General features: G+C 41.7%; 2 protein-coding genes across 3 annotated transcripts in view; one reads left to right on the forward strand and one right to left on the reverse strand.

Moving 5' to 3' along the window:
- The window catches only part of LOC118396491 (voltage-dependent calcium channel subunit alpha-2/delta-4-like), a 72,471-nt gene that overhangs the window by 39,523 nt on the left and 14,678 nt on the right, over nucleotides 1-18,270 (forward strand). The window lies entirely within an intron of this gene.
- LOC118396493 (leucine-rich repeat and transmembrane domain-containing protein 2-like) lies at nucleotides 660-13,269 on the reverse strand. Of its 2 annotated transcripts, none has more exons than XM_052465521.1 (4): nucleotides 12,802-13,269; nucleotides 3,330-3,478; nucleotides 2,424-3,095; nucleotides 660-2,247 (listed from the first exon to the last, which is right to left on the reverse strand). In XM_052465521.1, the coding sequence occupies exons 2-4, from the start codon at nucleotides 3,364-3,366 to the stop codon at nucleotides 1,727-1,729; spliced, it is 1,230 nt and encodes a 409-aa protein (XP_052321481.1). In that variant the 5' UTR covers nucleotides 3,367-3,478; nucleotides 12,802-13,269; the 3' UTR covers nucleotides 660-1,726. The 2 variants fall into 2 exon arrangements, with proteins under 2 accessions (XP_052321481.1, XP_052321480.1); XM_052465520.1 differs by having other exon boundaries at nucleotides 2,424-3,104.

An 18,270-nucleotide genomic window follows, 5' to 3' on the forward strand; every position in this document is an offset into this window, starting at 1 on the left:
TTCAATACACATATAGAAGTGTTCATACTGGTAGTAGTACTCTCTGGGGTGCTACTGCTAAATGTTTGACACACATTCTCTTGTGGAGAGGGAAGCACTCCATTTGTCTTGTCCTCAAAAGAACGTGGTTACTGTTGAGTGTGTGTTCCTGTGACAACTGTGATGGTTTTCACATCTTCATAGGCTTTATTTTCATGTCCTGTCTCATAAATGTAGCTAGAATGAAAAATTCAGCCGGGAATAAATTGTGACGGGCAGCATAGATAAATAAATGCTTTATTTTCATCGGCGTGATGAACAGAATATCACACTTCTCACTTCGTCTTCTGGAGCAAACCTGAAGAGCAGATACTGAATGTGCTTAAAGGCCCCTACACACTTTACGTAAACTATGCCAACCCAGCGATGGAGCGTTGTTTTCTACGTAGTTCTATGTTCTTTTGTGTGGCTCAAATTTTGGAAGGGACTGTATACGACGCGCCGTTGCTCTTTTTGCATAGGGTGTGTGTGGCCCTTAAAGCTGTGGCCCTTAAAGCTGTGGCCCTTAAAGCTGTGGCCCTTAAAGCTGGAATTCGTAGCGGTGAAACTGCTACTTCCAAAACAAAAACGTTACTTCAAACAACCACACTGTCCCCCCTCAGACATCATTGCACATGCGATAGAACAGTAGAGTACGTATTACCATTTTATTTTACCATGATGCTGGATGCTCCTCTACTCCATTTCCTGAACAAAACAAAAACAATAACACCTGGGGGGGCGACCAGTGGCGCTGTTTTACCTTACGCACATTTCAGCTTTAACATAGAGACAAAATAAGGGTTAACTAAATAAGGAGATAGTTATATATATATATACACACCTGTTTTAGGGCAGTGTTGATGATCTCTTTGACAGTTCTAAATGGTTAAATGGAAATAGCTGACAACTAGATTCAGTGTGAAATGAACATGGCTGCTGTCCATGGAGCTGATTCTCTTCAGCTGCTGTTATCATAACATCCTCTAGAGGTCAGTAGCGTCCTGTTGTATTGTATGGCTTTGGAACATTGAAAGCAGGCTACCTCTGCATAGATATGATTTGGAATATTAAATTAAGCAACTACACATGAGCACAGGTCTAATACACAAGAAAGACTGCTTTAACATTCATTTCTCAGTACATTCATATCAACTATTTTTTGGTTTTCTCTCATCCAACTAATTGAGCGACAACCACTACTGGGATCGTTTACCTGGGCTTATTGTGGCGAAACATTAGGCACAGTTACAACACGGGGATATTGGACAGGGATATTCAACATGTTGACTTAATCTATGATCTGTTGACAGGTTTTGCTTCAAACACAAATAACTTTGACAACGGTGGGATCAAAGAATAATAACAATTCCAAAGACAATTTTGAGGAACGTCTCTTTAACCAAGGTGCAGAGGTGCCAAAATCATGAACACACAGTTGGAGAGCTGACTAAAGAGTCACAGGGCAGAACAAACCACAGAGCATCCACACGTCTTGAAGCAAAGCAGGATTCCAGTTTTTCCTCTATACGATCGCCTGTATGATCATGTCTGTAGGACTCCACCACCAGCAATGTGCAGCAGGGATATTGTTTCTCAGCTCCGTACATTCCCTCACCTAGAATGCCCTAGCACAGAGGAGTACGACATGCAGTTCAGTCCACTGAACGCTTCTAACAGGAATTTCAGCCAGTCAGAAAAACAATGGTCAAAAGCCTGTTATTCTGTATCCGTGGACTATCGGGCTGGACTCCTTCAGCTCTGGCTCATCTGGTGACGTTGGGGAGGACATACAGGCTCCGTCCTCAGCATCTGTCTCCCCCCCTCCCTCCCCCGCCATCAGCGGCTGCCCTCTGTTCTTCAGCTCCCTCTGGTACTTGGCCATGAGAGAGGCATAGATACAGCCGTAGGTGGCCGCCACCACCATCAACACGCACACCACGCCGCACACACACGCCGCCACGATCTGAGTCCCCCAGGCCCTGCGCACGCTAACGGGCCGGTAGCGCTGGCGCACACATTCTTCTTGGTTAACCTGGGGCCCGTTCATGGGCCCGTTAATCCGACCGACGCAGGGTGGGCTTCCTCCTCTGGGCCCGTTGTAGCCAGGGACACTGTCCTGGTTGTCCAGCTGCAGGCAGTAGTTGAACATCTCTATGGGGATGCTGCGGATGTCCTGCCCCCTCAGCTCTTTGGGGAGGTTGCACTTCACAGCATCCACCTGCCCATCTGAGACACAGAGAGTGATGCAGTGGATCATTAACACAATCAATAGCTAATCAATCTCATTTACATCCTTGATACAGTATCAGAGTTGTACATGACATGGAACGAAGGCGAAATGACTTGGCTGTACTTGAAACATTGTAACCTTAAAGCCTTTCAATACACAACATAGCACTCACGTCTGTACAGCATCCACTCCATCCAGTGCTTGAAGTCCCTCAGGTTGCAGTCACACTCCCATGGGTTCCCTGCCAGTTGGAGGCTCAACAGGCTGCCCAGGGGCTGGAAGGTGGCTCTGTCTAAGCTCTGCAGCTTGTTTCCAGCCAGAGACAGCCAGGCCAGGCCCTGGAGCTCGTCCAGCAGGCCCATTGGCAGAACAACCAGGCCGTTCAGCGACAAGTCCAGGCCTTTCAGTGTCCACAGACCCTGGAACAGCTCTCGGCTCAGCCCCCAGCAACTCCTGTTACTCTGTGTCACCTCCGTCTGGTTACTGGGGTCAAGAGAGGTAGGAAGGGGGCAGTCACCCAGATTGTTACCAGAGAGGTTGAGCCACTGGAGGCTACTGAGTCCAGAGAATGCCCCTGGCTGCAGGCTGAAGAGGTGGTTGTCGGAGAGGTCCAGGAGCTCCAGAGCGCTGAGGTTGGACAGGTCCCTGTCGCCTAGGGAGGAGAGGTTGTTGTGGGGCAGGCGGAGGGTGCGGGTGTCCTGGGGCAGCAGGGGCAGGACGGTGGTTAGGGAGAGCAGAGCTAGGCCTGCACAGTCTGTGCCATTGCTTTTGCAGATGCACAAGGTGGGACAACTGCTAGCCGCCTCTAGCAGACCGAGCAGTACCAGCAGTAGACTGGGCAGGGCTGCATAGACTCGGGAGGGAGGAGAGGAGAGATTTAAAGGAGAGAAATTTGATTACATATTTTAATGACATGACCAGTGCAAGATTTTCGCCAAATGTCTGAGTAATCTAAATCAACCCCCAGAATTCGTTGGATGCAAAGTCAAATCTACGTACAGGAAATTCTGAAATCAATTTAAAAGACGAGTAACTAAACACTTCTGCCTGTCAATAAACCCATGCGGTAGTCACTCACCCAGGCTCTCCGGGTGGGTCCTGTCAAGGGGCTGCATGTCTGCTCTGCCCACTCTGGTGCCACCATAGACTGGCACTGGCTGTAGGTGCCGTCCTTGTGCCACCCACTAGCTATGCAGAACCCTGGTAAATGTAAAACAGTAAGAAAGACTGAAAAAAGCGAAAGAGAGCGGGAGAATGAGAAAGAGAGAAAAGGAGTCATCAGATGAGCAATTCACATTGCGTATTTGGATGTGTAGGAGAGAGATTGTTGGCAGTTTAACTCTCTTCTTATATAATAATGAATATGATAATATGCCACATGTACAGATTAGGAAGGACAACAATCTCTTCCATCTGATTTGGAACAACATCATTCTATACTTCACCCTCTTATCTCTCTCCCTTTTTATCACTTTTGATTCCATTTTACTTCTCTGGTATTTCAAGCGTGGGGGTCAAAAAAAGAGCTTGATACTAAGGAAATGCAAATACTGTACGGAGGTGAAGTCAAAGTTAACTTTCTACTGAACACAGACAACCCTCATCTTTCACCTGCAGACAATCACACAGGAGAGCGAGAGGGAGAGAAATAGAGAAATGTGTCCTAAATTTCATGATTAGAGAGAGATTATGTAGCTCCATCATGCGTGCCTCTGCTGCCACTTAGTAGAACCAGTTTAGAGGAGCCTCAAGGTCCTTCTTTTGTCATCCCTCCACAAAGGCTCTCCTCCTCTTCCTTTCCTCTTACATTCTCATACGCTGTACTCTCACTAGGGTTATACAACATTATTCCCTGTATTCAACTGTAGGTAGAGTTAGGAGGCATTGAGGGCACATACAGTATTGTTTGTTTTTGTGAAGTTTGACACCTGAGTATTGGGTGTGCTTGGTTATATCTTCGTGTCTCAGTATTGGGTGTGCTTGGTTGTATTTCTCAGAATTGGGTGCATTTGGTTCTGTTTCTCAATTTTCAGTAGGAAGTGTAGATGCTTCTGTCCCTCAAATTTTGATATGAAGTGTTCTTGCTTCTGTTTTCCAGTTTTAGGTGCACTTGGTTATATTAGCGTATCTTCGTTGGGTGTTCTTCTGTTTGACATGTGAGGTGTGCGATGCGTGTCCTGTTTAATCAGAGCATGATGAGTACATCTGATCTGGAGTCAGATGAACCACAGCGTTCTGTCACTGACTGGAGCTGTCACCAGTGCAGCAACACCACACTCAAAAAAATGCGGCGCTAGTAAATATTGGACAGAACACATTCCGTGTTCTGTTGGGTTGAGTGTATACTCAGTTCACTTTGAGGCTTACCCAAACATGGGATAATTTAACCATTAGTTGGGCATTTTGTCCTCTCAGACTGGTTTGACCTAGCAGCTGGGTCATTTTTTAACATAATCCTTTGGTTATTTTCATGAGGTGTGGAGTATTCAGGGTGTGGCTATCAGCTAGATTGGCCACCAGTGAGAGTAAATTACATTCCTGTTCATCATGTTAAGTTTATATAAGGCAAATAAGGAACTCAAACACTTCTATAAGCCTTATTGAAACTACAAACATGTCAATGTTCAACTTTGCCATGTATTAATTATACAACAAAACAGATGAACAGGAATGATTTACTCTTATGGATGACTAAAAACAACTATCTGAAAGTACATCACTGGGGCCAAGCTTCCTGCCATCCAGGACCTCTATACCAGGCGGTGTCAGAGGAAGGCCCTAAAAATTGTCAAAGACTCCAGCCACCCGAGTCATAGACTGTTCTCTCTGCTACCACACAGCAAGAGGTACCAGAGCGCCAAGTCTAAGTCCAAAAGGCTTCATAGCAGCTTCTACCCCCAGATTAGCCTGAACAACTAATCAAAGGGCTTCCCAGACCCCTCTTTTAAGCTGCTGCTACTCTCTGTTTATTATCTATGCATAGTCACTTTAACTCTACCTACATATACATTACCTCGTCTAACCGGTGCCCCCGCACATCGACTCTGTACCGGTACCTCCTGTATTTAGCCTCACTATTGTTATTTTACTGCTGCCCTTTAATTATTTTTTATGATTTTTCACTTAACACTTTTTTTTCTTAACTTCTTAATAAAAGCATTGTTGGTTAAGGGCTTGTAAGTAAGCATTTCACTGTAGGGTCTACACCTGTGACAAATCAAATTTGAAATATGCAGACAGACAGATTAAAAGTACATTTACATTGTAATATTTCTGACAGCCAACTTTCTAACTCCGCCCATAACTTTTGGACTTCATAACATTCCCAGAAGTCATGGATAATTGAGTCAATGTTAGTTTTACACTTAAGACATGACCCTGCCGTTGTGCTGTAGAATTGGTCAAGTTTGCCTCTTGTGTAATACATTCTATACATTAGTTTATACTGGATTAAGCATACATTTTCATTCGTTACGTTGCAACATTCCCTCCATCTTGTGCCAATGTCAGTTATTGTAAAGTTTTGGTTCTGATAGTTTTTATATTTTTTTCCAAAGAGATTGTCAGTTGGACAGCCTCTCTGCAAGGTTTTGTATATCTCACCTATCATATATCCTTTGCTGACTCAAATAGTATTCCCTCAAGATTGCTCTGATGTATTCTGATTTCAATTACTGTGACCAATGTGACCACAATTGGGACTTAGCCTTAAATGGGATTTCAATTCATAACCTCTTAGTTGCAAGCAAACTGAAATGTCCTGCTACAGTGCAGCTACATCGCCAAACATGTGAGTGTGAAAGAGATATGGCCACAGACTTATTGGCAATAGTGTATTTCGGCACTTTGCTAAAAGCCGCACAGAATCAAATAAATAATTGTCTCGTAATCGCCATCAACGTAACAACAATTTAAAACTTAGCAGTGCTCAAAGACACTTGATGGAGAGCATAAATGAATGGTTTGAACTTCCAACCGGCCGGTTGGGAGTGCATCGACGTGTCTGCAGTGCCACCAGGTTCATACCAATTGCTTGGAACATACAGTACCAGTCAACCCCTTGGACACACCTACAATACTCATTCCAGGGTTTTTCTTTATTTTTACTATTTTTGACATTGTAGAATAATAGTAAAAACATCAAAACTATGAAATTGCACACATGGAATCATGTAGTAGCCAAATAAATATACATTTTAGATTCTTCAAAGTAGCCTTGATGTCAGCTTGGCACACTCTTGGCATTCTCTCAACCAGCTTCACCTGTAATGCATTTCCAACAGCCTTGAAGGAGTTCCCACATATGCTGAGCACTTGTTGCCTGCTTTTCCTTCCCTTTGTGGTCAAACGCATCCCAAACCATCACAATTGGGTTGAGGTCGGGTGATTGTAGAGGCCAGGTCATCTGATGCAGCACTCCATCACTCTCCTTCTTGGTCAAATAGCCCTTACACAGCCTGGAGGTGTGTTGGGTCATTGTCCTGTTGAAAAGCAAATTAGATTCCCACTAAGCGCAAACCAGATGGGATTGGGTATCAATGCAGAATGCTGTGGTAGCCATGCTGGTTATGTGTGCCTTGAATTCTAAAGAAATCATTAACAGTGTCACCAGCAAAGCACCCCCACACCATCACACCTCCATGCTTCACGGTGGGAACCACACATGCGGAGATCATCCATTCACCTATCTGCGTCTCACAAAGAAATGGCAGGCTGAACCAAAAATCTAAAATTTGGACTCATCAGACCAAAGGACAGATTTCCACCAGTCGTGTTTCTTGGCACAAGCAAGTTTCTTCTTATTGGTTTTCATTAGTAGTGGTTTATTTGCAGCAATTCTACCACAAAGGCCTTATTCACTCAGTCTCCTCTGAACAGTTGATGTTGAGATGTCTGTTACTTGAACTCTGTGAAGCATTTATATGGGCTACAATTTCTGAAGCTGGTAACTCTAATGAACTTTATCTTCTGCAGCAGAAGTAACTCTGGGTCTTCCTTTCCTGTGGCGGTCCTCATGGGAGCCAGCTTCATCATAACGCTTGACGGTTTTTGCGACTGCACTTCAAGAATCTTTCAAAGTTCTTGAAATATTCCGGATTGACTGACCTTCATGTCTTAAAGTAATGATGGACTTTAATTTCTCTTTGCTTATTTGAGCTTTTCTTGCCATAATATGGACTTGGTCTTTTAACAAATAGGTATATCTTTTGTATACTATCCCTACCTTTTCACAACACAACTGATTGGCTCAAATGCGTTAAGGAAATAAATTCCACAAATCAACTTTTAACAAGACACACCTGTTAATTGAAATGCTTTCCAGGTGACAATCTCATGAAGCTAGTTGAGAGAATGCCAAGAGTGTACAGAGCTGCCACCAAGGCAAAGGGTGGCTACTTTGAAGAATCTGAAATTTAAAATATATTTGATTTGTTCAATGCGGTTTTGGTTACTACATGATCCCATATGTGTTATTTCATAGTTTTGAAGTTTTCACTACTATTCTACAATGTAGAAAATACTAAAAACAAAGAAAAACCCTTGAATGAGTAGGTGTTCAAACTTTTGACTTGTACTGTATATTGACACAGTTCAAACATAATGGTATGGTTAGGTTACACTACAGTGTTGTTACCTGGGGTACAAAAAAATAGATATAATGGGAACATTTTTCAATTCAATATTTTGAATATATGGTACGATCATCACTGCACTTTTGATAGGTGGGGTAATTAGCACATCTGTGGGTGTGGTCAACTATCTATGTATTTGTGCAAACCGTCGGTGGAAATGTTGTAGCAGTTTGTGTTTGATGGTCATGCCAATTCAAATGTGGCACCTCCTTTGACGTTATCTGTCCTGCAAATGTGTAAAAGAATTATGCATTTTCCAATAACTTAAAAGGTCCTGAACGGTTATTATGATGCCCTTGTAAAAATAGGCTTTTAAGTGACTATGATATCACTCGTTATAATTTTGGGGGATAGAAATGCAAAACTTTTTCTCTCATGCTAACTGCCACAAATGTTGAAAAGACAGGCTCAGTGGGCGGGGAGCTTATATTCATGAGCTCAACTTGACTGACAGCTCTTTGAGACACCTATGTCAAGAAACTTGGATGCTTTGAGCCGTGAAAAATCAGGTCAAGCAAATTTGGGGATACAGAAAGCAACTCAAACAACGTTGAAATTGCATAAATAGCTGGTTTTCCATCCAATTAGCGACAGATTCTCATGTGAATATTCTAAAATCTGCATAAAGTTTGCGTTTCCACCAACCTGACTTGTTGAGGATAAAACTCATTGTGTGATGTGGTGCACACAAGATGTACTTTTTTGCTTAAGTTTTCATATACAAAATAAAAATGTAATGTTCAATGGATTTCCATCGAATTGTCAACTCTACCTTTAGCTGCAAGTTATGCATGTCAAGTTAATTTTTAGGACTTGCCAAAAAGTACACAAGTGCATTGTGATTGGCAGTAAATATACTGTTTATCAAAACACTGATAAAGTATCTTATTACTGTAGAAATTCACTGTATTAAGACCACAAAGTCTACCACAAAATTAGCAGCAATAGCTAACAGTGTAGTTTCAAGTTATCGCATGTTGAACTGCATGATTTTACGTGAAAACTCACATGATTTCACACTTAAAATGTGAAATTTCACATGAAATCATGTGAAAATGTGTTTTTGGAACATATATTTCACATGGTAGATCATGTGAAAACGTGAAATCTGAAAACATATGACGTGGAACATTTCACATCACATGACCCCAAAACAACCTATAATAAATATCTGCACTCAGCAAAAGAGTGCCATCTGCACTGCTATTTTAGTTATCCGTTTTTTGGACTCTATTATTATTATTATTATTATTATTCTGTTTGCCCGTTACTCCTGAATCACAGTGCATTCGGAAAGTATTCAGACCCCTTTACTTTTTCCACATTTGGTTACATTACAGCCTTATTCTAAAATGGATTACATTTTTCCCCTTTTCAATCTATGCACAATACCCCATAATGACAAAGTGAAAACAGGTTCTTAGACATTTTTGCAAACGTATAATAAAAAAATAATAAACAGACATGCCTTGTTTACATATGTACTCAGTCCCTTTGCTATGAGACTCAAAATTGAGCTCAGGTGCATACTGTTTCCATTGATCATCCTTCAGACATTTCTACAACTTGATTGGAGTCCACCTGTGGTAAATTCAATTGATTGGACATGATTTGGAAAGGCACACACACCTCTCTGTACTTTGCTGCGTTCATCTTTCTCTCGATCCTGACTAGTCTCCCAGTCTCTGCCACCGAAAAACATCCCCACAGCATGATGCTGCAACCACCCTGCTTCATTGTAGGGATGGTGCCAGGTTTCCTCCAGATGTGACGTTTGGCATTCAGACTAAAGAGTTAAATCTTGGTTTCATCGACCAGAGAATCTTGGGTTCTCATGGTCTGAGAGTCTTTAGTTGCCTTTTGGCAAACACTAAGAGGGCTGTCATGTTCCTTTTAGTGAGGAGTAGCTTCCCTCTGACCACTCTACCATAAAGGCCTGAATGGTGTGACAGGTAGCCTAGTGGTTTGAGCGTTTGACTAGTAACCGAAAGGTTGCAATATCGAATCCCTGAGCTGACAAGGTAAAAATCTGTCGTTCTGCCCCTGAACAAGGCAGTTAACCCACTGTTCCTAGGCCGTCATTGAAAATAATAATTTGTTCTGAACTGACTTGCCTCGTTAAATACATTTAAAATTCAAATAAAAAAATTGGTGGAGTGCTGCAGGGATTGTTGTCCTTCTGGTAGGTTCTCCCATCTCCTCGGTGGAACTCTGGCGCTCTGTCAGAGTAACCTTCGGGTTCTTGGTCACTTCCCTGACCAAGGCCCTTCAACCCCGATTGCTCAGTTTGGCCAGGCGGCCAGCTCTAGTAGTCTTGGTGGTTCCAAACTTCTACCTTTTAAGAATGATGGGGATCTTCAATGCTGCAGAAATGTTTGGGTACCCTTCCTCGACACAATCCTGTCTCGGAGCTCTACGGACAATTCCTTTGACCTCATGGCTTAGTTTTTCCTCTGACTTGCATTGTCAACTGTGTGACCTTATATAGACAGGTGTGTGCCTTTCCAAATCCTGTCCAATCAATTGAATTTACCACAGGTGGACTCCCAAGTTGTAGAAACATCTCAAGGATGATCAATGGAAACAGGATGCACCTGAGCTCAATTTCGAGTCTCATAGAAAATGTAAATAAGGTATTTCTGTTTTAGATTTTTAAAACCTGCTTTTTCTTTGTTATTTAGGGTATTGTGTGTAGATTGATGCAGATTTTAAATGTATGTAAACAATTTTAGAATAAGTCTGTAAAGTAACAAAATGTGGAAAAAGTCAAGGGGTCTGAATACTTTCTGAAGGCACTGCACACACACACTGCCCTAAGCCAAGGACAAGTATAAAAGAAGGAACACTGAGGGGCGGTACATAATTAAATGTATTTAACATTTTCTGTGGTTATGGTTTTGAACAGAAGGTGCCTCTGGCCACACCCCTGCCATTTACGTATCACACACACAAACACACAGACTCTCACACTCTCTATCCCACATCAGAGCACTTTTCATTCAGTCCTTCAAATCAGCTTTCACTTCCCTACTGGGGTTCTCATTCACTCAATGGATTGTCCTAATTTTGGGGGGGAAGCATGCATGTCCAGTACAGTAGCGAAGTTGAAGTTATTGAAGCACTTGGGAGTCCTTTCCAGTGGGGGGCTGCCTTTCATTGAATTACAGTACCAGCCACTGAGAGAAGCTTTTGGGGTGGTGGGGGGAGGGGCACAACAACAAAAAGCTAGCATCAATAATTTAGTACAGACTTGTCCACAGAAGGAGGGTAGACAGACGTGTTCGTGTTTGGACACATGGTCATCTGTACAGATGTGTTTAGGTGTGTTGGCACTCTTGCACAATTGACTATTTCTTAAAAAATGTGTTCAAATTCAAGTTCACAAGTGTATTTGTTTGATTTACAGCTACACGGAACTAAGAAGTAGAAAAACATCTAAACTGACATCGAGATTGTTTACATGAAATGCCCAAAAGAATCTTGGTCTAAATGATTCAGAATTCTCATTCATTTGGTTGGAGGCAAGTTATTTTGTTTACTCTGTAATTGATCTCACCTGTGGTAAGTTGCAGGTCTCTACAGGGTACAAAAAGCCATTCAACCAGCTTTAAGAAGAGAAAACATCATATTTTGCTCCATTGCACTCCATTATAAAGTGCAAGGGAGCCAATATATTTGATTTGTGTATGCAAAGGTTCCAGCTCAGGGGTCAGTGCATCACAGTATCACACATTATTTATACCAAGTGTTTAATTACAAGAGATGGTGTTTACGAACTGCGTTTGACAGCTTGTCCCATCAAGTGCACCATCACACAGATCACATCAGATTAGGCCTCCCGTCCGCCTCCCACTTATGTGACTAACGCATTGACGGGTTGTAAATGTGGAGTTATTCCTGCCCCAGATTAGGACCGTGGTCTCAATCCTCCGTGGCAGCAGGGTTTAGACTGCAGCACAGATGCTAGTTATGATTCCAGATGGCTGTCTGGCAGGTGGTGGAACACAGAACACATAGAACAACACATAGTCTCCAGTGTTGAACTCTACATCTACAGTATCGCATGTCCCTTGTTCTAAGTTATTTCTTGTCCTAAGCTGTGTTGTTGTCAGACCGCAAAACCGGCTGTCTCAATGTACTGTACAGCAGTGGTTCTCAAACCTCTCCTCGGGGACACCCAGACGTTTCATAATGTTGTTGTAGCCCTGAACTAGCTCAACCTGAACTCACCTAGTCAAGGCGTTGTTGTGGAATAGTTCAAATACACGGAGCGGCTGAGGTTCCCCAAGGAGAGGTTTGAGAACCACTGCTATGAAGTTTATAAAAGACGGCAAGACAGTGTGAACTCATGCTGTATGGAACATGTCCATTTATGTTGTTTATCTTACCAACTTCCGATACTGGAAGTCTGCATGCAAAGTTGATATACAAGGTTATTCAGCTACGTACTCTGCTGTATGTCCGCGGTCTTCTTTCACGTTTTTTATAAAGCCCTAAAGTTAGTGGTTCTCATCCCAGTGCACACTACCTGCATTGCAATGATACCTTTACTGCAGCTTGGTCAATGGCAATTCCCCTTGGTTTCATTTTGCTCCCACAAGTTTATGGATTAGTTTACTCTGATAATTGCACTGGAATGGGGGGAGAACAGTAAGCCTGTTTTCTGGTAACAACCACGTTCTTATTGCGTACAGACTCGATGCGCTAGCCTAGTAGTTGTAATATTCTCTCACAAGAAGCCTAAAGAAAGAAAAAACAACAGATGCTTTTACACACACACACACACACACACACACACACACACACACACACACACACACACACACACACACACACACACACACACACACACACACACACACACACACACACACACACACACACACACACACACAGACAGTGCAGCGCAGTACTCACCATCTGTTTCAGCCTCCAAAGTGCTATAGTTCTTACAATAATTCTACAAGAAAAGTGCTACAGTAGTGTCTTTTATCCTCCCCGTGTGGGAAAAATAATATGCTTCATCTGATAATGCTGCTAACTGAGGAGCTTGGGGAAAGGTCCTTTAGCTGCATGTGGTTCGGTTCAGCTGTTTCTCCTGCTTTATGCAGATGTTGGGATCCCAAGGGGAGATGTTCTTGGTCGAGAAACACATGCTCCAGTCTTCTCTTTTGTTTTCTCTCTCTCTCTCCCTCTGTCTCTCAGAGCAGTGGCTCTCCCTCTCCTCTCCTCTCTCCTCTCCTCTCGGGTCCTCTTTCCAACTCTGCTTTTCCTTGTAGTCTGAGTGCACTACTGTCCAGAGGTTCAGTCTAGCTCAGTGTGTATGTGTGTGTGTGTGTGCGCGAGATAGCTAACGCACTGTCGCTCTTGCAGGATACACCACGTCTTTATATGATCCTGGAGGAGAGTGCTGTGCAGTTTCTATGGCATATATATGCGTGCCATGTGGGTGTGTCTGAGTGTTTGTCTATTTGTGTGTGTGCATGTGTACGTGTGTGTGTGTGTGTGTGTGTATGCATTACGCCTGGTTTGGCCAAAATAGTAAAAAAAATAGTACAGTGTGTTACAGCTGAATGAAAAAGGAGAGGGAGTGAGATGGGGGGTCGACAGAGAGAGCGGGAGAGAGAGAGAGAAAGAGAGAGAGTGCGGGTGGAATCAGCTGATATAGCTCAGTACCTCACAGAAGATGAGTGTCTCTATAGGTTCTTGTAAAGGCTGTACCCTGAGCTGTGTCGGGGTTTGTCCCAAAATGCCTACAGTGAAGGTCGTTGTGTGTGTGTGTGTGTGTGTGTGTGTGTGTGTGTGTGTGTGTGTGTGTGTGTGTGTTTGTGTGTGTGTGTGTGTGTGTGTGTGTGTGTGTGTGTGTGTGTGTGTGTGTGTGTGTGTGTGTGTGTGTGTGTGTGTGTGTGTGTGTGTGTGTGTGTGTGTGTGTGTGTGTGTGTGTGTGTGACTGCAGCAAAGCAGCAAAACAATAAAAGCACCACTGCTGCACCAGTGGCTAATGCAAGGCAGTCAGGAATTCCTCCTGCTACTGACAATGATCATGTCATTATGAGATGACTCATTCTGCTGTGTCATTGGTCTCTCAAGAAAGGTGGGCAATGTCTGACAGGGAGGTAGGTATACAGTAGGTCTTCTGATTGGCATTTCCTCTATTCTGTCCAATAAGATGTCACCACCAAGTTACTCTACTCCAAGAGGGGGTTTAAAGGTGTATCTCTGCCATCATCCCATCCCATACTATTGGTGATGCACATCACCTTGTCAAAATCAAATCAGATCAAATCACATAATATGCCATTTAGCAGACGCTTTTATCCAAAGCGACTTACAGTCATGTGTGCATACATTCTACGTATGGGTGGTCCCAGGAATTGAACCCACTACCCTGGCGTTACAAGCGCCATGCTCTACCAACTGAGCTACAGAAGGACCACATGTTATTAGTCACATGCGCCGACTACAACAGGTTGACCTTACAGTGTAATGCTTACTTACCAGCCCCTAACCAACAGTGCAGTTTCAAAAAAATATGGATAAGAATAAGAGATAAAAGTAACAAGTAATTAAAGAGCAGCAGCAAAAAATAACAATATATACAAGTGGGGTGCCGGTACAGAGTAAATGTGTGGGGGCACCAGCCAGTTCAGGTAGTATGTACATGTAGGTAGAGTTATCAAAGTGACCATGCATAGATGATAACAGAGTGGCAGTGGTGTGGAGAGGGGAGGGGAGCGAGGGGGCAATGCAAATAGTCTGGGTAGCTATTTGACTAGATGTTCAGGAGTCTTATGGCTTGGGAGTAGAAGCTGTTTAGAAGCCTCTTGGACCTAGACTTGGTGCTCCGGTACCACTTGCCATGTGGTTGCAGAGAGAACAGTCTATGGCTGGAGTCTTTGACAATTTTTAGGGCAATCCTCTGACACCGCCTGGTATAGAGGTTCTGGATGGCAGGAAGCTTGGCCCCAGTGATGTACTTGGCCGTTCGCACTACCCTCTGTAGTGCCTTGCGGTCAGAGGCCGAGCTGTTGCCATACCAGGCAGTGATGCAACCAGTCAGGGATGCTCGCGATGGTGCAGCTGTAGAACCTTTTGAGGATCTGAGGACCCATGCCAAATCTTTTCAGTCTCCTGAGGGGGAAAAGGCATTGCCGTGCCCTCTTCACGACTGTCTTGGTGTGTTTTGACCATGTTAGTTTGTTGGTGATGTGGACACCAAGGAACTTGAAGCTCTCAACCTGCTCCACTGCAGCCCCATCGGTGAGAATGGGGGAGTGCTCGGTCCTCATTTTCCTGTAGTCCACAATCATCTCCTTTGTCTTGATCACGTTGAGGGAGAGGTTGCTGTCCTGGCACCACGCGGCATCAGTCAGTTAGTGTGTGTGGGTGGTACTCCTCAGTTCCCCAGACTGCAGATGAGCTACGGTTTCGGATATGACCCCTATTTTTAGTAGAGTGACCAGACTGTGCGTGGTTTTGTGTGCATCGTGGCTACCTGCCTGCATGTGTGTGCCATTATGAACATTAGGGTCAATTGTTACTAGTTGACTTAGATTAGTTTGGATTCAATTAGATAGTACTTTATAGTCATTGATTCACAGAAATATGTATTAGCTATAAATATTTCACTGTGTCAAAAAAGATCCACAACAAAAATAGAGACATGATATAGACAAAACATCTGATATACTATGCAAGACATCTGATATACTATGTAAAACATCAGCCATACTATGCAAAACATCTGATATACTATACAAAACATCTGATATACTATACAAAACATCTGATATCCTATGCAAAACATCCAACATATTCTGCAAAACAACCAATATACATTCAAATCTTCTGATTTACATTTACAGGCATACTATGTAAAACATCAGGCACACTATGAAAAACATCTGATCTACTATGTAAAACATCAGGCACACTATGAAAAACATCAGATATACTATGTAAAACATCAGGCACACTATGCAAAACATCAGGCACACTATGAAAAACATCTGATCTACTATGTAAAACATCAGGCACACTATGAAAAACATCTGATCTACTATGTAAAACATCAGGCACACTATGTAAAACATCAGATACACTATGCAAGACATCTGATATACTATTCAAAACATCAGGCACACTATGCAAAACATCTCATACACTCTGCAAAACATCAGATAAACTATGCAAAACATCAGATATACTATGCAAGACATCTGATATACTATGCAAGACATCAGGCATACTATGTAAAACATCAGGCATACTATGCAAAACATCTAATATACCATGCAAAACATCAGACATACTAGGCAAAACATCTGCTATCCTATGCAAAACATCGAAAATATTCTGCAAAACAATCAACATACATTCAAATATTCTGATTTACTATGCAAAACTTCTGATATACTCTGCAAAACATCAGGCATACTATGCTAAATGTCTGATATACTATGCAAAACATCCAACATACTATGCAAAACATCTGATATACTCTGCAAAACATCCGATATACTATGCACAACATCAGATGTACTATGCAAAACTTCTGATATACTATTCAAAACATCAGGCATACTATGCAAAACATCTGATATACTATGCAAAACATCAGACCTACTATGCAAAACATCCAAAATACTATGCACAACATCTGATATGCTATTCAACACATCTACTATGCAAAACATCAGGCACACTATGTAAAACATCTGATATACTATGTAAAACATCAGGCACACTATGTAAAACATCAGAAATACCATGCAAAACTTCTGATATACTATGCAAAACTTCTGATATACTATTCAAAACATCAGGCACATTATGCAAAACATCTCATACACTCAGCAAAACATCAGATATACTATGCAAGACATCTGATATACTATGCAAGACATCAGGCATACTATGTAAAACATCAGGCATACTATGCAAAACATCTGATATACTATGCAAGACATCAGGCATACTATGTAAAACATCAGGCATACTATGCAAAACATCTGATATACTATGCAAAACATCCAACATACTCTGATAAACATCCAACATACTGTGCAAAACATCTAATATACCATGCAAAACATCAGACATACAATGCAAAACATCTGCTATCCTATGCAAAACATCCAATATATTCTGCAAAACAATCAACATACATTATTTTCCTATGCAAAACTTCTGATATACTATTCAAAACATCCAAAATACTATGATAAACTACCAAAATACTATGCAAAACATCTTATATACTCTGCAAAACATCAGGCATACTATGCTAAATGTCTGATATACTATGCAAAACATCCAACATACTCTGCAAAACATCCGATATACTATGCACAACATCAGATGTACTATGCAAAACATCCAAAATACTATGCACAACATCAGACGTAATATGCAAAACATCTGATATCCTATGCAAAATATCTGATATACTATGCAATATATCTGACATAATATGCAAAACATCAGACATACTATGTAAAACATCAGACATACTATGCAAAACCTCTGATATACTATGCACAACATCAGATGTATTATGCAAAACATCCAAAATACTATGCACAACATCTGATATGCTATTCAACACATCTGATATGCTCTGCAAAACATCCAACATACTATGCACAACATCAGACGTACTATGCAAAACATCTGATATACTATTCAAAACATCCAAAATACTATGATAAACTACCAAAATACTATGCAAAACATCTTATATACTCTGCAAAACATCAGGCATACTATGCTAAATGTCTGATATACTATGCAAAACATCCAACATACTCTGCAAAACATCCAACATACTCTGCAAAACATCCGATATACTATGCACAACATCAGATGTACTATGCAAAACATCCAAAATACTATGCACAACATCAGACGTAATATGCAAAACATCTGATATCCTATGCAAAATATCTGATATACTATGCAAAACATCCACATACTATGCAAGACTTCTGATATAAAGTACTATGCAAGACTTCTGATATACTATGCAAAACATCAGACATACTATGCAAAACATGTGATATACTGTGTAAAACATCAGACATACTATGCAAAACCTCTGATATACTATGCAAAACCTCTGATATACTATGCAAAACATCTGAAATACGATGCAAAACATCAGACATACTATGCAAAACATCTGATATACTATGCAATATATCTGACATAATATGCAAAACATCAGACATACTATGTAAAACATCAGACATACTATGCAAAACCTCTGATATACTATGCACAACATCAGATGTATTATGCAAAACATCCAAAATACTATGCACAACATCTGATATGCTATTCAACACATCTGATATGCTCTGCAAAACATCCAACATACTATGCACA

Source organism: Oncorhynchus keta, chromosome 17, assembly GCF_023373465.1.
Source record: "Oncorhynchus keta strain PuntledgeMale-10-30-2019 chromosome 17, Oket_V2, whole genome shotgun sequence".
Classification (NCBI taxonomy): Eukaryota; Metazoa; Chordata; class Actinopteri; order Salmoniformes; family Salmonidae; genus Oncorhynchus; species Oncorhynchus keta.